Below are 26290 nucleotides of genomic sequence, written 5' to 3'. Positions count from 1 at the left end.
GGCTTGCAACGATTATGAAAACAACATAATTGAAATAAGGATTATTTATTTTTTATTGGTTTTTCAGTTGAATTATATTAAAGGTGGGGTATGTAAGTTGATACACTTTTTGTAATATTCCATGGAATGCTCTTAACATCCCGATAGCAATGAATATCTGAAGTTCTTTGACAAAAAATCCATAAAAGAATATCATCTGGAAGCCGTGGCGCTGTAAAAAGCACGACCAATCATCTGAGCCGGCCCGGCTAAAGTAACTGGATGGCCTACCTGCCTGTCAGCCTTCCATCGGGGCACACACTTATCTCGTGCCCTCATTGGTCATGTGCGCGTTTGTGTGTGTTGGAGGAGGGGCTCTGTGAGGAAGTGGCAGATTTTCTCCGGTCGTGTATTTTCAAATTCTAGCGCACTCGAGCTGGTTTCTCAAACTTACCTACCCCACCTTTAAAGTTCAGGGTAATCAACTGTTAAAAACATACTGTATAATACTGGATAATCGTGATATCAATTATTGACTAAAATAATCGAGATTATGATTTTTTTTCGCCGAAATTATTCAAATCGGCGACCAGAGAAGAGAGAGTTTCTGGTCAAGACACTCGTCGCATCACGTATGTGTTGTGTATCAAATATTGCTGGTATTTGAAAATGAAAGGTCTACTTGAGTGGTGAGTGTAACACTACCGTCATGTTATACTGCTTTTTGACCATGTTTAATCTAAACATTAAACTCTCTTGGACAATGAAACACCAAGAAATAGTGTCAAATAACAACACTACATTTGGTAATTTTTGTTCAACCAGCAATCTAAGACCAACACAATCAATATGAAATGTCAGATAACAATAAGGAAAGGAAAGGAGAGGGCAGTGGGAAAGGAGAGGGGAGGAGGGAGACGGGGGAGAGAGAAGTTGAAAGGCTTCTTTTATCTTCTTCTAAATCAACTGTCAACAATGCAGGACATTATCAAGGGAGACAAAAAAAAGTGGAGACAGGGTTCTGGAGAACGAAAGACGAAGGGAAGGAGGGAGGAAGGGAGGAAGAAAGAGAGGAGGAGGGCAAACATTACAGCTCGGTGCCAAGCAAACATGAGATGCTGGGATACTTCAACAAAAAGCCAACGTCCATAACGGGAGGACCGAGACAGAGGATCAGAGGGAGACAGCTAGGTGACACACAAAGCTGGGCAACGGAAAGTGAAAGCATTAAACCAGCAGCTGTCATGTGATATGACAGGAACACTATGCTGTCCAGGACCTCACGCCTCCATGCAGCTGCCGCCCGGTATGTGTGTACCTGGCCTGCAGGGGAAGATTGACCGAAATACAACCTTGTGAATCACAGGCAGTTCAAATTGTAACTGCTAGTAAAAGAAAATGTGTTCAGTCGTAAAAGTGACAAAACAAACAAAAGGTCTTCACTCAAATCTGCACACCGCATTTTTGAACGGCAAGCTTTTCCATTTCTTTGTCGATTTTCGAACATATAGTCAATCCGTATTTACACTTTCTTAATAGACGTTGTTTTAATGCTATCACACCTATAATGAACTGGAAAGACTCGTAAATGCACAGTCAATTATTGGCAAATATTGTGTTGATTGATTAACCGATAAATGCATTTTTAGCTTAAAGCTTTCACACGTTGAGGGTTTCGGTTTCTTCCATGTATTTGCTGGGTCTTTGTCACGTATACGAGTTCAGTCAATATTAGGGATGCACGATATTGGGTTTTTGAAACCGATACCGATAACTTCCTGCTTCTCAAGACCGATACCGATAATAATAATAATATATATATATATATAAATGTACCTGTAGTTTTTGCACACCTGGTGGTCAAAAAGACTAGTAGTGAGCAAACTGACATGAGCATTACTCCTATGAACAAAGCAAAGCCAAGAACAGTTCTGACTCTTCAAAGTGTTTATTTTCCCAAATAAAGTTCTTGCCTTTTTCAAAAGCCTCGTCGATAGGTAAAAGCCCCGGTGCCTTTGCAGCTGGCTTTGGATTCGCCGCTAGTTTAGCAGCGCAGGCGTATTTGTGCGCTTTTAACACACCATCGTAGCCATGGCGATGTTTCAGGTGACTAATCAGGTTGGAAGTATTATAGCTCGTTGCCTTTTTCCCTCCTCGTGGAACTTCTGCATGTTAATACAAATAGCAAGCGAACTATCTGAAACTTTGAAATAGTCCCATACTACCTGACGACATGTTTGTTTACTGTCCTGGCTTCACGGCCGACGCCATTTACGTCACAGCCAGGCGTGAGAAGGGAGCGCTGGATTTGTGAAGAACTCCCCTCTTCCTAAACCACTATACCACAGTACTGGCAAAACGGGAGGAGCCGAGTGAAAAACAAGCGCCCCTCATCCCAATCCACCCACACCGCAGGACTTTTTTCTTTTTTGTACCAAAAAAAATATATTGTATATTATCAGGGCTATTAATACTGTTATCGGGTTTATCGGGATGACGTCATAATTCCTAATATCGGACCGATAATTATCGTGCACCACAAGTCAATATCTTTAGGACTGTTAATTGGATTAAAAAAAAGGAACTTCGATAAGCCACGTTGGGACAATTTAATGGATGTTTTTAACTATTTTCTGACATTTAATGATAAAAATGATTAATGGAGTAACCAGGGTAATAAATGGCGGATTGATCTGTTATCTATTGTATGGGTTTTCTGTCAGCTTAATGAGGGCGCTTGTTTTTAATATAAATGAAACATTGGGTCGCTGTTCGCTCTAGAGTTCCCCTGCACTCCATCATATGTCACAGCAGCCGAGACGAACGTTTTCAAGAGGAAGAGAAACCGAGGAAAACCTCCTCCCGCCGTCGACCCCTTGACCTCACAGGAAAAAAAAACTCCTCGACACAACCAACCGTCCAATAAGTAAAACCTCCTATCACAGGACAGGAAGCAGGAAGCCGCTCGTTCACTCGACTAAACCACACCTCTGTTACAGTAACGGGGAAGGCAGAAGTCTTTCTACCTGTTGCATTTAGAGAAGCATATGGTACGACTGATAGCGCAATGTATGAAAACTTCAGACATAGTTTAGCATTCTTCAAAGAAGAGGTGCGCCAATTTTCATCCCAGATATGGGCAGCTGATGGGAGCCATCTGGACAAATTGTCAGTACATGTAAAGGGAATTCATGGATGATTATTTGCAGACTTAGAGGTAGATAGGTGTTTGTATCTAGGCTGAGCATATTGAGAGCATTAACTTTTCAAATGTCCTGGAGCTTCCAGGCATATGCGAGTGTTTTTAGTATCTGATCAGCCATTTTCTATTCTGAAAAGTATTTTTCTGACGTCAAAGTGCAGCCTAATTGGTTTATCAGTGCATTGTTTTAATCCCAAATTGTTCAACGTACTGTTTCGCAACTTGATCCTATACCCAAAGTGAAGGATGTCAGATAGAAAATAATGGCATTAAGTTTCGTTTCACTAACAAATATTAAACTTCAAACTTGTACAATATACTTGTATGCACATAGGTGTGTCAGAAGTGGGTATAACGTGCACTCAGACATCACAAAGGTAGAGCAGCACTGCCAGTAACACTACACTCAGTATAACAAGTTCTAGGTTACCAGTCACACACACACACACACACACACACACACACACAGCCAGCATCATCCTGCCCATCACTGACCCGTTTTCGAGCAGGCATACCTGTAGGATGTATTGGGCCAACAGAGATCTGCAAGGCGCTGCTGGTGGAAAGCGGAGAACCCAGATTATGACGCAGGGCAGACGGAGACCGAGGCTGGCATCACGAGTCCTCATGAAACATGGGAACAACTTCCTCATTGCGCTTCGAATAACCTGTCTCCGAATATTAGAGGCAACACATAACCAGTCCTGTCTGCACGTCAATCAAAGGGTTTATGTTCACCTGCTGGAGGAGAAGATGGGTACGTCTACTCAAGAAAACGTTGTCTATGTATGCCTGTCAAAGAAAGCACAATACGTTGACTTTCTATTGATATACTGTGAATTCTCGGCAGCCATTCCTCTGTCCTTGTACAGCCACTTAATAATAAAACAATCTGACAAACTGATTAAGTGGGATTATAACAAAGCTGCTGCAAAGTTACATTTGCACCATGTGTAGGCAGTGACGCACCATCACACGGAGCGCCGCAGCTGAGTAAACTGTACCTGTTTGACGAAGCCGTAATGAGGACAGAGCGCAGGTCGTTAACTCATATAAAGTGGTATTCAGCCCTTTCTCTATTCATGTGTAAGACAGAGAAGGCCAAAACAACAATGGCTACCCTCCTTCAACCTGACTCCAGTCTAAACACAGTGCTTTCTCTTCTGTTATATAATTGCTGCTTTTTTTTAAAACACTGAAAAAGGGGATTTTACAAGTGGCAGACTGAAAACCGGGGGAGGAAGCTCACTTGCTTGCAATTGCATCAGTTTGAGAGCAAATCCCTGCTTACATTATGCACGTCGTCTAACACCACATTCCTGGCTCTCCACACAGCCAACTAAACTCTTAAAGTAAAAAAATATATATAAAAGCTTAACAAAGCACGTTAAAAGTGCTGAAATACAAGTTTTTATCCAACATTTGTATTTAGTTTGCTTTGAAAACAAGAAAAACATAGCAGGGCATTCGTCACTTTTTAAATGTCAGCCTGTGAGCTTTGTTTACATTCTTATTGTGTATAAAAGTTGCAGCCAAAGAGGCTTAACTTTCAGAACAGTGATATAAACCCCATGCAGCCTGTGTTAAGAGGGATATGCGGGTGTACTAAGAGCAGGACAAAACATTTATGTAAGATAATATGCATCGCACTTATCCTTTGTGATCACCTGGAACTGAAGGCTACACAGGTACTCAGACCAACATGGCATGTTCTACTTTGTGTCGCCTGATCAAGTGCAAAATCCACAGTGGCTTTACTGTTTATTTTTCACACTCAAGTCGCAGGCTGTGAAATACAATGTTTAACTGAAACCAAAGTAGCACAAAGAAACGTCCTGAGGCTGTAAATCCGAGCCTTCCCAAACCTGAAATCCTATTTAACTTTCCACATCTGGGTTAGGGTCTGAAAAACGTACACTTGAGAAATGCTTTCAACTGAAGGACTTGTCTCCATCTTACCTACTTCCTAATGTCCATACCTTGGCTTATTTTCCACAGCCCTCTGACTTGTGGAAGCAAAAATAAATTGCTCATTCATGCACCACAGAGAGAATTCCTTCGCTCTCACCTAAACATAAACACACCTTTTCAGCGGGTAGCCAATCATTTTTTCGTCCCCCCCTTATCCCTCCGATCTTAAAATAAAAGTCGGATATCAGTTTTTCTCCGAAAAAAAAATGACACGGCCACATCAGCCTCTCACCAAAGGAATGTCATCTGACGTCATCTATTTAGGATCGGATTTCTCCCTCTCCTCTTTCTCTCTTCCCTGAAAAAGTAACCGTGTATGTGTGTGTGTGTGTGTGTGTGTGTGTGTGTGGTGTGTGTGTGTGTGTGTGTGTGTGTGTGTGTGGTGTGTGTGTGTGTGTGTGTGTGTGTGTGTGCGCGTGTGTGCGTGCGTGTGTGTGTTTTCCCCCTCGCCTATATTTCCCCCCCCCCCCCCTTCACCGCTCATATGGCAGCATGACAATTAACTCTTGTTATTACGACATATAACCACAAAAAAAAAAAAAGTGTCTCGAGTCATCTTTGGCATCTTACATTTTCCGACCTATTGCTGCCTGCCACATCTCCGGTCTCCTCTTCGCTGATGGGCTGAAGGACCTCTAATAGGCAGGCCACTGTCCTCTCATGGAGGTATACAGGGGAGGCAGGAAATCGATCGTTTCGAGCAGGAGACCAATGTTTGATTTCCACGTCTGCATTAGAGAGGAGGCTGAGAGAGAAAGTTGTCTTCCCTGCTCAAACAGACAGACACGTAGTCGTTTCTGAGAGGGGGAGAGAGAGGGAGAGCGAGAGGGAGAGACTGACTGGAAGGAATGCTAGGATATGCTGGAGTTTGGATTTTTTCCCTCTCCAAAGCCTTTTTTTCTGCATTCTGCATTTGCACACAAACTCTATGGAAAGTCACTAAAACATAGCCCCCTTTAAAATTCCCCTACAGCTATCCGATGCCTAATAAGCCCCTATAGTGTCAATTCAATGATTTCGCAACCCCCTCTCTGTCAAATTGTACTGCCTCAGCATCTTCCATTCCAACTTATTTTCCAGCTATAAAAGTGTTCATTTCCTGATTTTCAGCAGCCTCAACACAACAGACAATTTCCACAATGCAAGTCCCAGATGAATAAGTGCATTTTGTTGCAGGAATAGGCAAAAGAGGGAAGCTTTTCTCCTGTTGCGCACTACTCCATCTGAAGTCCTCGGAGACAAAAACACATTCTTTGGTGAAAGCAGAGACATCGGGACCACAAAGAGCAGACAACAAACGCACACATTCACTCGACTAGTGTGAAGAACTAACACGATCATTCCCACCGAAAAGCTATTAAGTTGTTGTTACCAAATAAACGGGAAAATGTGCCCAAAAGTTTCGATTCACCCCCGTCACCAGCAGCGAATCAGTTTTCCTTTTTCCTTTGCGCTGGCCAAGTGGCCCAGACTGCCGGCGTCAGCGCTCAGCTCTCCAAACTCCACACACACTCACACACACGCACTTCTAAAACTTTTTCAACAACGATTTCATCGACCTCTATTACCGTTTTTTGCGGGGTGGTGTCGTGCCGTTAAAGAAGTGTAAAGAGAACTCACCTCGCTGCAATAAAGTAATCTTCAAACAGACGGGGCTGCGTGTTTTTTTATTCCCAGGGTCGGGTCTTGCCTGTCTGCTGGCGCGGCGCAACGGGTACTGGGAGACTCCGCCATGTCAATCAAAACGCGACGCACATGTAGTTCAGAGCCCGCCTCCTTTTACCGTAATACACTGCGCATTGAGAAAAAAGCCCAACAGAGAGCAGAGCTGCTTCACTACCTATGTGGCACAAGAAATACACACGCTCGTCTTTTCCAGTTAAGTGGGTATTCTACAAGCAATAAAAACAAGGATATTTTTTGTTATTTCGAAATTGTTCTGTGTGTTTCTGATGCAGTTTGACTGGTAGGCTATCAACAATGTATCAATATTCAAATGTAAATCACTGTTTTTGTGGCGGTTTTCTATTCTCCGTGCCATAAGAATCTTTGTTTTTACATTAATCATGTGGTGCCACTGATTAGGTAGAGGTATACAACATCAGTTTTGACAACCCACCATTTATTTTATCTTCAAGGCTGAACATGTAAGTAGGTTGTGGTGTCCTAAAGAATTTCTGCTATGTCAGCCCCAAAAGGTGGCTGAACTCTTCTGCAAATAAAACCAAGCTGATTCCAGTTTAGTCTGGTTTACGTTTATCTTTCATAATGACCCAGAATATCTTTGTACAATAAACCTGCAACAGAAAACAAATGAACTGCTCGCCCCGTGTCACCTTGCTCACTTTAATTTAATGACAACAACAAAATAAATCTCTGTCCAAGTGCTTCCAAAACAACTTAAACCACAGGCCAAAGTCCCTCTGGTGGCTGCACTGCAACCTGACATCCCAGCTGACAGGTCCAAGGGTTACAGGTCCGACTGACACGAGACATCATGACCTGATCTATACCAAAAAGTTAAAATATGTTAAATTTGTGCTAATTTTATTGCACATGGAAAGGGCAAAAAGAAGTGTGTACCAGAAATAAATATATAGAGTAAAATGGCATGGAAGGATGTTATAAAGCCATTGTGACTACAGTTTAGTGCAGTTTATATGGGAATAAAGTAATATAATATATATGTCTCTTAACCCATTTAACTCGTTTTTCTTAATTGTACTTAAGTCACAATGAATTTCGCTGTGTTAAAAAAAGGACCAGAAGGCTATATGCAAGCTATAAGATAATTATTCTGCTTTATTTAACTGTTTAACTGAATGCAGTACAGCACGCATACATATTATACATAGAGTGTTTTTACTGTTTCTATGGCGACGGTTTATCTCGGCGTGTTGGTGCCTGAATTAAGACATTAACGTCTACAAGTTCAAGTCAGGATCAACGGCGTAAACCTGCCAATTGCTTTTGTGCAAAATGCATGGTTTGAATTACAAAACCACATAATGCCACTTGATGAAAGGACCATCCCTAAATAAGATATCATGCATTTCAAAACTGGGTGGGATCGAAAATACAGAACAGATGCTATATAATTTAGAATATTCAACATCAAGTATGTTTCACGTAAGAAACAAAGTGAGTACACCATTTTGACTGATGACTATGGAAAGGTCAATTCAGTTCAGCAGACGATCATGCACCACTCGATAGCAGCCTCATTAAACTGAATTTCTCCAATTTGTTTCCCAGACTGATCAATGTTAGTAATTCTTCAGTTGAGAAGAATTGCTTCATAATTTAACATTAAGACAACAACAAGCTACACAAAGAACAAGCTGTTGAATCAACAGATGGGTCTTCTTCTGTTATGTACTTTTCTCCAAGGATAATCAGCCTCTTTCCTCCTGTATTTTAAAACAAGCAGACACAGCCAAATAAACTCATTGCCCCTTGGTTCGAGATGTATTACACACACACACACACACACACACACACACACACACACACACACACACACACACACACACACACACACACACACACACACACACACACACACACACACACACACACACACACACACCGACACACACATTCCAGCAACTGCACTAAGAAAACGTATTTTTTAAGCCAGACAAAAAAAGGGCCCTGGATCAGGACATTGTGCCTGTAAGGAATTCAGTTCTATTCAATAAACACTAATCATCCTCAGGGGGCAATTGATGTGGCAGGCAGAAAAATCCTTCTCACACACACCAGCCCAGGTTATAAACAGTGTGCACAGACAGACAGACGGACAGACGGACGGACGGACGGACAGACGGACGGACGGACGGACAGACAGACAGACAGAAAGACAGACGGACGGACGGACGGACGGACAGACAGAAAGACAGAAAGACGGACGGACGGACGGACAGACAGAAAGACAGAAAGACGGACGGACGGACGGACAGACGGACGGAACGGACGGACGGACGGACGGACGGACAGACAGACAGACAGAAAGACAGAAAGACAGACGGACGGACAGACAGACGGACAGAAAGACAGAAAGACGGACGGACGGACGGACGGACGGACGGACGGACGGACAGACAGAAAGACAGACGGACGGACGGACGGACAGACGGACAGACGGACAGACGGACGGACGGACGGACGGACGGACAGACAGACAGACAGAAAGACAGAAAGACGGACGGACGGACGGACGGACAGACGGACAGACGGACGGACGGACGGACGGACAGACGGACAGACGGACGGACGGACGGACGGACGGACAGACGGACAGACGGACAGACGGGCAGACGGGCAGACGGACAGACAGACGGACAGACGGACAGACGGACAGACAGACAGACAGACAGACAGACAGACAGACGGGCAGACAGACAGACAGACAGACAGACGGGCAGACAGACAGACAGACAGACAGACAGACAGACAGACAGACAGACAGACAGACAGACAGACGGGCAGACAGACAGACAGACAGACGGGCAGACAGACAGACAGACAGACAGACGGGCAGACAGACAGACAGACAGACAGACGGACAGACGGACAGACAGACAGACAGACAGACAGACAGACAGACGGACAGACGGGCAGACAGACAGACAGACAGACGGTGGAGCCCCCTAACCGCAGAAACAGTGGATGATAAACCAGCCATGGGTTGATTCCAAATGCCATAAATGTGGATACTGGGATCACATTTTTGTAGAAATATTTCAAATCTATCAAAATGAATTGAAAACGTTATCAATCAACATACAGTCCATCAATTCATCCAACAATATGAAAAGGCAATTTAACTTAACAAACCAAATATATAATCTTAAACAATGTTTAACACATTTACAAATAATCTAAATCTAGGTACCTGATCACACTGATGAAAATGAGAATTTACAAATTGATGTGATTTGAGCTAAATCTGTACCAGCTGATTAATATTCACTGTAGATCTATATAAAAACATATTTATTAAATGTAACATGTCTTGCCTCACTCAGTGTGCTTTTACCGAGGCGATGGCAACTGGTTGAAAATGAGAAGAAGCATTGACAATATGACATGAGTTCCTAAATATAATAGAACAATCCTATAAAGAATAAAAACATGTATCTTCCAATATCTACTGCCATAAAACTTGTTTGCTTGAATTCCCGCTACTTAAAACCACAGAATATTTGCTCTGTTCTCCGCACCCCCACTAAAAAGCCCAAGATGTGCTTTACATTGAACAGCATGTATGGTGTCATGTACCCAACAGAGGACAATGTGGGGTCCCAGAAGGATGGTTGGATTAAACATTCAAATAATATTTATATTATTGTATCCAATACACTAATGAGGTAAATCCATTTCCCTTGTTGATCTCCTCTACTAAATCCATATTAAATCCATGTTATTCCCAAGGATAAAGAGAAGCAGATGAAACTCAGGGCTTAGAAACGTTGAAGTGAGAAGTGAATTGTTGCGCAACGAGGGCTGTAACTCAATATCAGCGAAGCGTTCCCAGGATTTTGTTATGTGGAAACATTTGGGAGTTGTGTTGATTGGAATAAACGCGTAAACAAAGCCTCCCTGAGCGACCTATTGGACCTTTGCAGACAGACCGTCACATCAGATCAGATCGATGGAGGAGATTGGACGAGGAAAGATATTTCCCCATGTCAGGGCCAGCTCTCCAAAACCTCCAGATGTTTACCACCAACCCAGCTGCTTTCTCTCTCCCTCCTTCTTTCCCTCCATCTCTCCATCTCTCAGATTTGCCTCTCTCTGAGGCTCTTTAAAGCAAGCCCTCCCTGTAATCATGCACACTCAGCTCACCAGAGGTCTTTGAAGTGAGTGGAATGTGTGCAGCCATATGATAGTGCGTACTGTATATTCATACAGCGAAGAGAAAGCCAAGTCGAGGAAGCGAGTATAGAAATTGTTGGATTGCGGCCAATCCTTCTATGTGGTTCTCTAAATGCTAATTACGCCTCTGCTCCTGCCCTTACATGCATAATGTGTGTGTGTGTGTGTGTGTGTGTGTGTGTGTGTGTGTGTGTGTGTGTGTGTGTGTGTGTGTGTGTGTGTGTGTGTGTGTGTGTGTGTGTGTGTGTGTGTGTGTGTGTGTGTGTGTGTGTGTGTTGTGTCTACATGTGTGTGCATATGTTAGATAAAACGCTAGACTGAGACACCAGGTGACAGCTGATAATGGGCCTCCGGCAGCAGAAAAGGCTACGAAGGAACATGATGGTGTGTGTGTGTGTGGTTGTGTGTGCATGTGTGTGCGTGTGTGTGTGCATGTGTGTGCGTGTAAGGTACTTCCTCCCATAGATGTAAGGATGGAATTTGGCTCATTGTGAGTTCAAAGGAGTCAATCCCGAAGTTCTCTCCAGACCAACAGGAGCAGACATGCCGCCCTCTCTCTCTTTGGGCCTCTCTCTACCCATCAACCCTTCGTTCTCAGAGTTCTGCAATGCAGCTGTCTGGACCGTCAGACATCAAACTCGCAACATCTATATCTATAGTGAGTGTGGTTACATGTGCACGTCCTGAATAGTGCACGTCATTGAAATATGTGTGTGTGCAGAAAAAAATGTGACGTGATTTAAATGAGATTTTTATCACTGAACTCTGATCAGCTGATAAGTCATATAATCATAACTCATATGACTCATATCATGTATTCACCTTTAAATTATGAATATATTAAATGATCAGGAACAGCAAATCATTTTCATGTGATAAACTGAAACAAACTATAATGTTAGGATGAACATGGAGATGTTTCTTTATTTCTGCGTGGAATTCTTTTATTTGCCTTTCAGCATTTTTCGGTTCAGGTCTCACCTTAATATTTTATGTTAAATGTTTTTAAAAAATAGCTCTTGCTCGTTACATTTGGGAAATCTTATTCTTAATCAAGCCACATGTGTATTGCCCCATGTGTAATCATTTTGCCATCTGTAGCATTTAAAAAAATACACTGTGGCTGGCAACATGTAAGACATAATAACCATCTCCAGTATAGCGGTGATAGCATCTCTACAAGCCTGCAATAATGCTGTTAGCTTGATGTAACGTTGACCATACTTATACATCTTAGTGAAGGCTAAATACAAAGGACCGCCGAGGCCAGTAATTGTATACATTACATACAAAGCTAAGTATTTGATTGTTGATTAGAATTAATATTATATTATATTAATATTAATATCATATTCATAATGTCTTTGAAGGTAGATTTAAAGGGGACCTAACATGCAAAATGCACTTTTGCACATCTTGTATACATGAATATGTGTCCCCGGTGTGTCAGGGAACTCACCAAGTGTCAGGAAACACAACCCTCTCTCTTTCCCTCCCCAAATCTCTAAAAACGCGGCTGCAGCGGATCTGATTATTATTTGAATTGTTCTGACGTCAGAAAAGGGGTGCTCCGCCTATAAGGGCAACTATCCACCTATCAAGGGAATGAGAGACCGCTCGAAAGCGCTGGAGACGCTGTAGTACATATGCCAGGCCTGTAGGTGGCGCTGTAGTCTGCCACACAAGCAGAATCAGCCCTTGCAAAAACAGGGCTGGAAAAGAGCAAATAGAGCGAAGTGAGGCTAAAATGCAGGATCTGTTTGGTATTTTGAAAAGAAAACTTCACAGACATGTTTTATATAGGTATGGCTCTACAATATATGTTTCAAATATAGCATGATAGGTCCGCTTTAAGTGTCGTAGTTCAATAGTAAAGTGAGCCGACATTTGAACCAAAATGTCAACCTCCTGGTAAGTTGGATTCATCCTATCATATGAGGTATGCCAGTTGAGATTTGTAGTATGTCTCGAACAACAGGGACACCCAATCCAAACTCCTCCTGTTTCCAAGCTCATCTCTCCGTCTTTCTTTGAGAAGATGAAGATGAGCATAAGATTGGTTCCAGTTGCTTCCTCTCTTTCCAGGTCTTTCCCAAGGAGCTTTATCCCAAGCTCATGTTTCTGGTATCAATGGTGTGTGTGGAACAGGCACGTCTCTCGCCTGATTCAAGACCCTCCAGTGCCCAGACACATCTCTCTGCCGTCGCCTTGCTCTCATTAATAAGATGAATTGGTTCCAGTCGTGTCCTCGCTCTTTTGGGGGATTTTCCACTTGGCTTTATCTAAAGCTTCATGTTCAGGGCAAATATGTGTTAGTTCCAGCTCTGCTAAACATGTCATGTGTTTTGACTTACAGAAGAACTTCCTGTTATGACATCACAGGGGGTGACATCACACGGCCAGGGGGGGGGGTGGGTTTTGGCAATCATGACGGAGGAATGTCCATGACTCAAAGAGCTGGTCTGCTCTGGTTGGCTAATGGCTTTGGCCCTGACATTTGGGGGAAAAACAAGCCGAGTGCCATTTCAAACAATGCCCAGTCAACTCTGACCTTCAGTGGGAGGCAAATTGCTCATAAAGAAATCACAACATGTTGCCATGCCAACTATTACACCATTCCCTGAACAATTATTGTATTCAGAAGAACAATAAACCCCCAGCAGAAACTCATGCCGACCATCAACCTTGATTTGCAATGAGTGAAAACCTCAAGAAAAAAGTAAGACTAGTTTAATTAAAGAGGCCCTATTCTGCTTTTTGGGGTTTTAACTTTCCTGTAATGTGTTATATTTGTTTCTTTGCATCTGGCCTGTTGCTGGAGCCGTTGGTGCCAGGGAATTGCCCTAATCCGACTCTAAGGACACTTATTATTTAATTTGATTATCCCTGGCTGTCCATTATTATTGTTTATCCATTTGTGTTTACATTCATTCAGATTTGGTGTATTTTGTTGTTTTCCTTTGTTTAACCTTCTGTCAGAACCATAGCATGTCATCCTGTGCCGGACAGGTGCTGTGGGCCTGAGGCGGCAGACTCCCTGGTGGTGGCAGTGGTTTTCTTCACGTGTCCATTTTGAGTGGTGTGCAGTGTCACGGGTGATTTATTTTGGACCCCTTACTCCCCTTTTTGTTAACTGCCCCCGTGGTAAGCCCAGCCCTGTCCGTTTCCCCAAAGTGGGTATTTTATTCAAATGTATTGTGTGTGGTGTTTTTAGATATTTTGTATGTTATAAATAAAACTGTATTCTGACACTTAAAACTGTCTCTGCTCGTGTTGTAAAACGGACCTGATTGTCCTTATCAGCATTAGACCTAGTTTTTATCATTTCCTGGGGGCGAAACTCCCCCAGGTGGCGTTGTCAGCAACCGACTTCTAACACCGAGCCGCACCACACCGCCACACATATAAATGGTCTTCAAAGGATAACATCCCTGTGTTCCCTCCACACACACTCCCCTCCTGCCTGAAACGCCTCGATTGGACTCCTTTGTTTACTTTCGTAACATAGTGACATCACTATATAAGACTCATGCTTCTATTGGCTCGCACTCCAACACTCTTAAAATCCTCTTTTCACTTCACCGTGTGCAAAATGATACTCCTTCCACCTACTTTCAGCTCGAGACTTCGTTCCAACTTCAAAACGGTCACAAGACGTTCAGCTATTAATCTTGTATTCCGATTTTTTATATCTTTTAGAGTTTTTGACATATCACAGTTTGAGTTTTGGTACATTTGCAGCCCGTTTTAGATTTTATAATGGTTGTTCATGGCTAGAGTGCGTGACAGCATCACTTAGAGCAGGGGGCTCCAACCTTTCTTCATCTGAGAGCTACTTTGAGAAAATTAAAATGGCCAAGAGCTACATGCATCACATCGTACATGATGTGCTAAAAGACATCTCTAAGCAGTTAACCAATCACAACAGAGCCGGCCAGCTAACCAATCAGAGCAGACTGGGCTCTGGTTTCAGACAGAGGGTGAAAAGAGGTGCTGCAGCACAGGCAGTGTGAGAAAAAGAGCTTTTTGAACATTAAAGCATGGAGACACGTCCCAGTAGAGACACACACTTCAAATATGAACTTAATTTCACTTTGAGAATAATAGTATAGTATGAGGATAAAGTTAAAGACTAAAAATGTCTTGATGTAGAGGCCTAGCCTTCAGCCATGTAGGAATGTAACGATACCAAAAACTCACGGTACGATAATATCACGATAAAAAGTCCACGGTACGATATTTATCGCGATATTGAAAAATAAAGAAAAAAAATGTGTTTTTCTTTATTAAATAATAAATCTGATTTCTACAGCATTTTAATAGGATAGTAGTATTTTAAAGTGTCAACAATATAATAATCAGACCCTGCAATAGAATAAATCAAGTTTCACTTTAGTAACTCAACTCTCACTCACTCACTCATCAAGGTTATCTTTTAGGAATATGAGCATGTCCACTTTTCCAGGTAGAAGCTGGGATGTTTGGGCGTTTGCAAAATCCCCTGCTGTGGAAACAACTCTCTCGCTTGGTACTGGTGTTGCTGGGACAGAGAGATATGCTTCGGCCATGGGTGACAGCAGACTGTGCATTGTCTCTCCACCACTTCAAAAACAATACAGTGTTTGCCAAGAAGGTGAGGCTTATTGACAGAGATATAAAGATACTGTTGGTACTTGTCAATGTCTCTAGGTGTGTACATGTAGCCCTGTAAATACGATGTCCTTTTGTGTTATCTGTTGTTTTATGTTCATGTTGTAACCTACTTGCTGCCCTGTTGGACAGGTCTCCCTTGAAAAAGAGATCGATGATCTCAATGGGACCATCTGGTTAAATAAAGGTTTAAAAAAAAAAAAAAAAAATTATTTAAAAAAATGTTTTTAAATCGCGGTAGATTTTGTCAGTCTCACGACGGTATTGAGACATTTATTTACTGACTTCAGGTATGCCAGTAGCAGTCCAAGACATAAGGGTTGAGTACCCTCGATGAAATGAGCTGGCATTAAATCATCCCTTGTACTTGAGGACAAAAAACAAACTCTAAAAACTTCACCAACCTTGAAGTGTTACCAGTATCAATTTAAACGTTTTTGAACGAGGATATCGTGTTCTAGTTTGAAGTTCTTGATATGGATGCCAAATAAATCATCCGTCAGGTAGAAGGTCAGAACGCCAGATCCTCAGCCCTTTTAAAGGCTGTAAAGCACACCCTGCTGAGCCTCAGTGCAGACAAACACACTTACTGTACTTGCTGTGTGTGTACACAAGGAGGGCTGGATGACTAACGTGTGTGTGAGACTTGTTTGTGTGTCTGAGGGGAGAGGAGGGGAGTGTACGTAGGCAACCGTAAAAAACCTTCACGGAGAGTTATTATTCTTGAAACATTTTTATTTAAACTTTTAAACTTCAAAAAAAGCAACAAATGACAGCGCTGGGCAAAGAAAAGGGAAAGAAGACAAAAAGGAAAAAAGAACAAAAGGAAAGAAAGAAAGAAAGAAAGAAAAAGAGAAAGAAAGAAAGCCATGCCAATACAATAATCATCAGTATTTGAATACGTCTCAGCCTACTCAAGTCTCCTCTGCACAGAGGAAGTACATCAAAATAAAAGTCTTCCGTCTGCATATCAAAGTAGAGATTTCATTTCAAAGTAAAAGTTTTGCATGGCTTTTCTCCCGGCTCGATGCTGCATCAGGACACAGTCGGAGTCCCAATGCCTTCAACAGTTCTTCTCAAACACTGTCTCCATCAGCTGGTCTCCCTAGAAGTGTGTGAGTGTGTGTGTCGCCACAGCGAGAAAAAGCATCAGTCCCAGAGGTCTCCACGTGAGATGTTTGTCATATGTTGTGATTGTCAGATCCCCTTTGTCTTCTGATGATATCCACCGTGCATCGAACACACAAACATACATCCATCATAATTTACCCCCCTTATCCCGAGCCACACAGTGGCACAGCAATACAAACCATCAAAATACAACAACAAACCGCAGCCGTTATATCTATAATGGCTTATCATTAGTTATTATTATAATAATATATTTAATACACAGTCAGGCACATTTACAATGGCAATAGAGCATAAAAGGGTCAACTTAAGGTCTTTAAGGCCTTACAGCATCCACTAGCGTTCCCCCTTTCTATAGCAACTAAAGTGTGTGTGTGTGTGTGTGTGTGTGTGTGTGTGTGTGTGTGTGTGTGTGTGTGTGTGTGTGTGTGTGTGTGTGTGTGTGTGTGTGTGTGTGTACAGTAAATGTCTGTGAAGGAGGTATATGGCAGTGAATTTGAAGCCAAAAGCTGTCCCTTTCCTAATTAAAGAGTTATACTAGCGTGCACACACACTCTGACCCTGGGAACCACATCCAATGGCAACAACTATGACGTGTTATCAGCCCGAAACTGAGAGCTACACATCACACGCTCCTAAAACACACCCCTGTATTATGATTTCTGAGAACACACACACACACACACACACACACACACACACACACACACACACACACACACACACACACACAGCTAGCTATTACAGTAAGGGCAGTGTTCACATGCAGCTGTCTCTGGGAGTGATGGAGATAAAGGGTAGTTTTATTCAAATTCAAAAGCTACATTTAACCAAGTATATCTATGTATGTGAACAGTTCTGATTTGATTGAATTGTAATGTATCCATGTCTGAGGTTTCTGCAAATAAAATAACAATTAAAAAATAATGCTGTTGCAAAAAGCCTAGAAAAATTACGTAGCTTAAATATAACTAAATTCCCCTCATTTGCACTGTAATAATGGTTGAGGTGAAATCGCAAAGATTCCTAACACTTTTTCAAATCAAACCAAAACTATCTGCAGGCCAGATAATACCTAAGGTGTGAGAATGGCCATTGTTTGGGGGACGTGTCACTTTAAAAGGCAGTGGTGTGTACAAAAAGTTTCATTATCAAACGTTTCATGACAAAGAGATGTTTAAGCGGAACAAATAAAAATGTTGGCATCGATTTCAGAAACAGATCAACGTAATAACCAGGTACTGTACATAATAAACAAGGAAGGGAGAAAAACACTGCTGAATAATTGCATGAGACTGACAGGAACAGCTCACATGGGAAACTCTACCAGAGAGCTTGATATGTTTGATATGTTCGTCAACACGCATCATTTTATGTGCATGTGTCTCACTGTGGCCTGACTGTGTGGTCAGACACTTTGTTTCTAGGGTTTAAAAATAATTGCAAAGGGAGTCCAGAGGCTGATAGTGCTGCACTAATAATAGAGCAGCTCAGGCTGTGCAGTACACTGAACTCCCTCTCTTGAAAAGCTGGCCAGCCATTATGCACCGAGTGACCGTGATGTCCTGCAGTGACACAGACTGGCCACAGAGAGGTGCTGTTACAATCAGCAATACTGTTACATGATTCCTCCCTGAAGGGACTGGAGGTTTAACAAGGAACGCAGTGACATGCTGTGTCAATATTGAGCCGATGACTGCTCTTTTTCAGTTCCTATCGCTATAATTGTCCATTTCTGTCTCCATATTCTCCACTGTTTGTGTAACTCTAGGTCTCTGTCCGTCTACCTTCAGATGATTGTCCTTTGGCAGGATTGTCTGTATAAAAATTCACATTTACATTATAAGTACACAGAGATTATTTGTCTTGATTACTTTAAGAGCTTATAGTACATTTCTCCCCACCATCTTTCGCTTTGTTCTCTCGGACGGATCAAAGAGCACCAGGCAGTGAAACAGTTCTCTGTATGAATACAGAAGTGATATTGCACCAGACACAGAACAGTACTGGTTTACGGTCACACACAAACACACGAAAAACGATGAGTCCGCTCTGAGGAGGCTCCAGAGTCATCGAGAGACAGATGTTTCTCTCTGTCTTTACGTCCATGCTTCTTTTGGTGCTCCATTCTGAAGGGACCTTCAATCCATTGTTTTCCAGGAAAAATACCCAAGAATCCAGGGAAGAGTTTTATGCTGACAGGTCTGAAATGACCAGCTTCTCCATTTTATTCCCAATCTCTCCTGAGACTTGAAGCTCCTCGGACTCATAGTCATCATCAAAAGACCTGAAAACACAACACACAGCAACACTGGTTAATTTGAATTATAGTTTAACTGTCCTGACGAACAAACTCGTCTTCAGATACCAGAATATCAAAATATTGTATTGTGTATTTCAATACTTGGAGATGCACATAGGCATGTATAATAATAATACATTACATTTATAAAGTGCTTTTCCTGGTGCTCAAAGTGCTTACAAGCAAGTAAAACAAAATAACAACAAAAGTAAAAAGTGCTAAGCTAGGTGGAATAAGGGCGAGGGGTTTGTGGATTAGGAGTTGAAGGCAAGATAGAAAAAGTGCGTTTTATGTGTGTGTGTGTGTGTGTGTGTGTGTGTGTGTGTGTGTGTGTGTGTGTGTGTGTGTTGTGTGTGTGTGTGGTGTGTTGTGTGTGTGTGGTGTGTGTGTGTGTGTGTGTGTGTGTGTGTGGCCTAGGATTACTATCCTTGTGGGGACCTAAATCTGTTTACACAGTCACCTGTGGGGACTGGCTTCCCTTATGGAGACAAAATGGAGATCCCCCATGAGGGGAATCATTAAGTTTAGGGTGAAGACTTGGTTAGGGTAAGGGTTAGAGTTAGACATGTGTTGGTTATGGTTAAGGTTAGGATACGTCTCCAGGAAATGCATGTAAAGGCACAAACACACCAGGCCAATTATCGGCGTCGGTGGGCGTCAGGCCGACGATGAGCGTCGACACGCCCTACTCAAATTGGTCGGGTCTTTTCAGCCGGGCCGACGCCTTTTCGGCCGAAAACTGGCAGTCGGCCAAAGGCAGTCGGCAAAATAAATCACTCTGATTGGCTGTTCAGCTAGCGAATCAGTGCATGAGAAGCGAAACGGAAATGAGGGACCTAAACAAACTATTAAGAAGGCAAATCTGAGATTTCATTCAACTCCAGCTCTCGACACAGGCTCGGGAAAGCCCCGTGAGCTTCTCGCTGTAGAGAAAATGGAACACACACACTCTTTGTTTAAATCACGCAGTCTTTGTTTAAGTCACGCAGTCTGTGTTCCGGTTGCCTCTTTTGAATGACGAATACACACTATCGCCGCCTGCTGGTAAGGAGAGTTATTGCCACTCACGCATGCGCAGTTCGTACGTGCTTCTTTGACGTGGGCTGAAGTCTTTGCGGTGTGTTCCAGTGCGACACATGGCCAAGACGCAGAGACGACGCAACAGTCGGAGTCCGTCTGTGTCAGTTCTTTGTTGTCAGATTGGTGTGTCCGGGCCTTAAGTCAATGTAATGTCCCCTGAAGTAATGTATATATATATGGTGTGTGTGCAGGGGTGGACTGGCCATCTGGCATACCGGGCATTTTCCCGGTGGGCCGACGTGCCTTTTGGGCCGACACGTCATTTCTTTTTTTTTTCTGAAGTCCCGGCCCATAAGACGGGTATATTGGCCCTCTGTTTAAATGTTTTTAGTAATTGACACTGGGCCGGCCCAATCAAATCTTTAATCACCTCCCCCTTTGGGCCGCTCGGTGTGCATCATTAAATCACGCCCCCAGGAGGTGAGCCGGCCGTTGAAGCCAAACTTCCTTTTTTTTCGAGAAAAAAAAAGTTCGAGTTAGAAATGGCGAAGGCGAAGGCCAAGCGAAAAGGGAGAGCAGAACAATTGCGGGCAAGAAAAAAGCAGGCCCTTCGTGCTGATGCTGCCGCTTGTGTCAAAATAACCGACATGTTTAGTACAGGTGCAGGTCCATCTTCTTCTAACCCGTGGCCGATATTGGTGGTGAGGAAGATGATGAGAGGGAGAGAGATCAGCGCGAGTGGGGAGAGCGAGGAGAACTGGCGGTAAGCAGAAGCTAAGAAAATTAGGAAAATATTATTATTAAGGTTATGATACTCTGTAATTCTGGAACCCATTAATATCCCTTTGATGAAGCACTAATAAGACAAATATTATAAGAGAAACATTCGTTAGCCTCCAAGCTAGTAAGCTGGCTTTTTTAGGTTTTCCCTGGCAAGTTAAAATATAGCTTAATGGGACTCTGATACGTTGTCTCATTGAAAGTTAACCAACATTCATGAACAATTACTGTCAGCTGGCAGCTTGTTTTGTTTAGTGTATTTACTTATTTGGTTATAAGGGCAACAGTGGTCTTTTGGGACCTGAAGAAAATGTTTATAGTCAGCTTGTTGTGGTAGTTTTGATTGACAATATATAGAATGAATAATATAGAAATAGATAAAAAATGGAGGCACACATGTAGTTTTGACCATTAACTGTGTGGTATTGTTATGTCAATGCCTATTTGTATGGACCTCTATCAGGGAATCCATTCATTCTGTATCATTGTGTTGAGCCAGGTAGCATCCCCAGAGGAGGAGAGTGAGGAGAGCAAAGAGCAGGAGGACATAGATTACTTTGCCCGCCCCGAGCCATCTATGTTACAGATGTTTTTAGAACAGCACCCACAACAACATACCAGAAATCCAGTTGTGCAGACGGTATTCACCTGTAAAGATGGCACCAGCAGAAAGTGGCGTCATATTGCAAGGGACGTCATATGTTGTTTTGTTTTGTATGTCTTTATAACTGGAATGTCAGATTGGAGGCACGCACACCAGCGTACAGAGGAGCACAAAAAGAGCATTACACATTCAACCTGTGCTGAAGCTTTTTTCTTACGGTGCTCTAAAGCAGACATCGAAAGCATGTTTGCTGGCAGTCAGATGTCTGCTCATAGGGAACAAGTCCGAAAGAGACGTCAGGTTTTGGAGTATGTGGTGGATGTGGTGAAAGTGCAGGCAGGTGGAGAATGAGGGAGCATATATGCTAGCTGACAACACCGTGGACCACGGTAACTTTTTGGAGCTCATCCTTTTATTAGGAAAGTATGATGTCTGGTTAAAAGAGCATCTGGATGATTGCGTAGAGAAGAGCAAGAAATTGCACCAATCCAGTGGAACAAAAGGTAGAGGGTCTCTCATCCCCCTACTCTCCAAAACTACTGTTAACTCCATCATAGAAACTGTTCGTAGTCTAATCAAAGAAAGTATCTCCAGTGATGTCCAGAAGGCCGGAATGTCTTCTGTTCAGCTGGACACAACACAAGACATAACTTCTCAGGATCAGTGTTCAGTAATCTTAAAATATGTCAATGAGACTGTGCAAGAGAGGCTTGTGGCTTTAGTGAAGTGCCATGCATCCACCGGACAATACTTCAAGCATCTGAAAGTGGACAAGGGCATGTGTGTATAGGTAATGCAACGGATGGAGCATCCAATATGAAAGGCCGGTACAAAGGATTTTCTGCACTGATGACCTCCCAGTCACCCACTCATGTCCATGTGTGGTGCTATGCTCATGTTCTTAATCTTGTCCTGGCTGAAACTACCCAAAATGTCATCGAATGTGGAACACTTTTCAACCTAATCAATGACATAGCAGTGTTTATCAGGGAGTCATATCAGAGCGTCAATCTGTGGGAGAAACAAGCCCAAGAAAAGATGCCGTCGACTCATCCTGTAGACTCATCTGGTCCTATCTCTATCGTGTTGTCATAGAAAGGGGAGGCAGGGCACTATAGGGTCCCCCCCCCTTAAATTAACTAGAAGTCATCATTTAAGGGGTTATTTTTAAAACTTTTCTTCTGGGGGGTGGGCATACCCCCCCAGACATTATATTACATTGCATTTAGCTGAGGATTTTATCCAAAGCGACTTACAATAAGTGCGTTCCACCAGGAAGACACAACCTTGAAGAAAACAGAATCATAAAGTACATCAGGTTTCATAGAGCCAAACATTTCAAGTGCTACTCAACTGGCTTTAGATAAGCCAGTCCTTTAGTATATAAGTGCTTTGTTAACAATTCTATCGCTCGAAGTGGAGTCGAAAGAGATGAATTTTCAGTCTGGAAGATGTGTAAGCTTTCTGCTGTCCTGATTTCAATGGGGAGCTCATTCCACCATTTTGGAGCCAGGATAGCAAACCCACGTATTTTTGCTGATGGGAACTTGGTTTGGCCTACCTGCCTGTCAGCCTTCCATCTGTGCACAAACTTATCTTGTGCCCTCATTGGTCATGTGCGCGTTCGTGTGTGGTGGAGGAGTGGCTCTGTAAGGAAGTCTGAAGTTGGTGCATCATGGCATGTGGCTCATTAAAAAATAAGTACAGCTATTGTCTCCCTCTTGTATAACTGGTGCCCCACCTGCAGCAGGTAATGCAGGGTTGCCAACTCTCACGCATCTAGCGTATGACACACGCTTTCACTCTCAATCTCACGCTCTCACGCTGCCCAAACTATTCTCAAGCCAAAAACAAGATGAACCGGTGATCGTCTTTTGTTGGTTATTTACAATGTTGAGTTGACAGCTGCTCAAGTTGTTGATCCGCTCCCTCCCCGCCTCCACCACCATCAGACCCCCCTATTAGTGCTCGGTCACTGTTCGCTTTGTGAGAGGGTTTGAAGGTCTAATTTCTAATGATTGATAGTTACACATACTTGTTGTATGTATTAGTTTAGTTTGCCCCTGGTACGTAAAAAGGATAATAATAGCGTTTTTTTAAATTATACTGAGTTATTCTTCTTGTCAATAACCGCTACTATTTGTTTGTTTTATGGATTTGGGCCGGCTGGGTCTAAATGCCAGGGCCGATTTGCTGTCCCAGTCCAGCCCTGTGTGTGTGTGTGTGTGTGTGTGTGTGTGTGTGTGTGTGTGTGTGTGTGTGTGTGTGTGTGTGTGTGTGTGTGTGTGTGTGTGTGTGTGTGTGTTGTGTGTGTGTGTGTGTGTGGTGTGTGTGTGTGTGTGTGTGTGTGTGTGTGTGTGTGTGTGTGTGTGTGTGTGTGTGTGTGTGTGTGTGTGTGTGTGTGTCTCGTACCCTTCGTGAAGCTGCTCGTTTGCATTCTCCTCTGCCACCAGGATCTCATACTCTTCGGAGGCATATTTATCCCAATCCGATGGCTCTGGACCTTCACTATCAATGTCCTGAAACAACACGTACACAGCAACGATCAGTCTTTTACAGGAAAGAAAGGAGTTCATCGTTTAGTTTACAAGATATGATAAGACAAGAAAAAGCACAAACAGAGTAGTTACTTCATAGCAATACAAAATGAAACCTGGGAATGTGGATGTATCAAACCCCTGTAGCCGTTTGTCTAGTAGTGATATTAATGGAGCTATAATGGGAGTAAATCAGTCAAAGTAGTCTATTATATTAAATAAAAGTACCGTACTTTTCGGACTATAAGCCGCAACTTTTCCCCCCATTTTGTTTGTACAGCTAACGGCCACTATAGGGAACCTCCTAGATCTATGGATTTTACAGGTAAAATTAACCACCTTTAACTCTATGGGCTCTATGACCGGTCTGCGCCCGCCACCTTTAAGCGGCGGGCTCCAGCAGGAAAAGCTGGAGGCCGGAAAAGAGTGAGACAGGTAGCGCGCCAAAGTAAAAGTGGAACCGAGAGACAGAACGAGAGCAAGACAGACGGACAATTTAGCTGCTGCGGTTTATATGCAGGTGCGCTTGATAGTCCGAAAAGTACGATATACAAAATTATAAAAAAACGATTTTCTCTTTTACAGAAAGGAAATCAAAATCCTGTATTCCCCTTCAAATTGATAGCTCCTGCAATGTGGCTGTATACGACACATACAGATGTGAATGCTCACCTTTTGCACAGCAAATGGGTCTCTTTGTTCGTGGTCCAGGTATTTCTCCAGGTTGAAGAAGGTGTCGAAGAATATGTGGGCCATCCGACAGCGCTTCAAGTCACCAAGGGTTATCTTACCTGGAGAAAGCAACAGATGTACAGTAGGTGTGAAGTTTGGAAAGCAAGGGTGAGAAGCAAGATGCCACTTTCTTAAAAAGAGCGAGTGTTGACGCTAACCTGAACTCTCAGGTTTGACCAGGTCCAGCATCTGGCACAGCAAATCCTGGAAGGGCAGCGGTTCGATGCCCATCCTCTCCATCCTCTCACACTGTTCCTCGTAGAAATACTCCAACTCAAACATGGACAGAACACCATCACCATCCACATCCATGCAGCGGTACCAGTACTCTATACTGGAGGGAGAAACAACAAACGTGAATTACACGCCACAGTCACAGACAAAACTAAACAGGTGGAAAAGTGCTGGGATTCTAAATGTCTAGACACACGCGGGGAGAAGAAATGCTCTGACAGATGCTGGATCACGCAGGACCGAACGATTGTAAATCACCTGGTGGGATTTTTCTTGTCTTCTTCCGACATGAGGAACCAGACGAACTCGGCGTAGCTCATCCTGCCTTCCCTCTGCACAGCGTTACCCCTGGAAACAACAGAGACACATTCAATACTGCCATCGTGGTGAAGTAATCAGTCCACTGTGTCTGTTCATGTCTGTGTTTCCACTTACCGAGTAACTGCCCCCGAAAACAATCTGTCAATGATTCTGTTTGAGGACGCTGTGACGGGAGAGAAGGATAAAAGTGAGCACATGTAACAAACATGGAAACTGTTGTCAAACATACTGTAGAGCAGTGCTTCTCAAAGTGTGGTCCGCGGACCACTGGTGGTCGGTGAGCGCCCCCTAGTGGTCCGTGAGTATATTGGTAACATTTCACATTTGAAATAAATAAATAAATGTAAGTATTCCGCACTCTCGCGGGAATATCTCCGCAATGGAGCGAGCTTAACTTTCACTTTCGATTACATGATATAGCCCAGATAAGCACCTTCATCACACATGTTGCCACTTGTTTGTACCATTTTCAGGCGATTTGTAAAAAACGATGTGTCTTTGGATATTTATGGAGTTAGGTGGTCCTCGAGTGTTTTTTTATTGGTTAAGTGGTCCTTGGTATGAAAAAGTTTGAGAAACACTGCTGTAGAGCAGGGGTGTCACACTAATTTTCATCTCGGGCCACATTCGCATTATGGTTGCACTTAAAAGGGCCGGTTGTAACTTTAAGACTATATCAAAATACATATATAAATATTTAATATATATAAAATAATGTGTTATATTACATTATTGCGTCTGCATTGGATTGTTATCGGATAGGGTAATAACTTCATGATTAACTCGGTCTGAAAGCAGAAGTCTAGGGCAAATAATTGCAAGTCTCTTCAGTGAGAACTTCACAAAATGATTTTTTTGAAAGAACAGCAAAATAAAAATAAAAACTGACATTTTGAAAAAAAAGTAACATTTTGAAAAAAAAGTCAAATTTGAGAAAAGGGAAAATT

The 26290-nt window shown here is 42.8% G+C and overlaps 2 protein-coding genes across 2 annotated transcripts in view; both read right to left on the bottom strand.

Annotated features, from left to right (window-relative positions):
* The window catches only part of fndc3ba (fibronectin type III domain containing 3Ba), a 130090-nt gene extending 123230 nt beyond the window's left edge, over nt 1-6860 (bottom strand). Inside the window, exon 1 of the mRNA XM_034110916.2 lies at nt 6773-6860. The gene's annotated coding sequence lies outside the window, so the exon portion shown is untranslated. The remainder of the gene's footprint in view (nt 1-6772) is intronic.
* Nucleotides 6861-16409: 9549 nt separating this feature from the next.
* The window catches only part of ppp2r3a (protein phosphatase 2, regulatory subunit B'', alpha), a 76089-nt gene continuing 66208 nt past the window's right edge, over nt 16410-26290 (bottom strand). The window contains 6 exon segments of the mRNA XM_034111202.2: nt 16410-19100; nt 23932-24038; nt 24729-24847; nt 24947-25122; nt 25281-25370; nt 25458-25506. Of these exon segments, the coding sequence (XP_033967093.1) occupies nt 19004-19100; nt 23932-24038; nt 24729-24847; nt 24947-25122; nt 25281-25370; nt 25458-25506 (638 nt within the window). The 3' untranslated portion in view covers nt 16410-19003.

Source organism: Pseudochaenichthys georgianus, chromosome 22, assembly GCF_902827115.2.
Source record: "Pseudochaenichthys georgianus chromosome 22, fPseGeo1.2, whole genome shotgun sequence".
In the NCBI taxonomy this organism is placed as follows: Eukaryota; Metazoa; Chordata; class Actinopteri; order Perciformes; family Channichthyidae; genus Pseudochaenichthys; species Pseudochaenichthys georgianus.
This window is presented reverse-complemented; position numbering and strand designations above follow the sequence as displayed.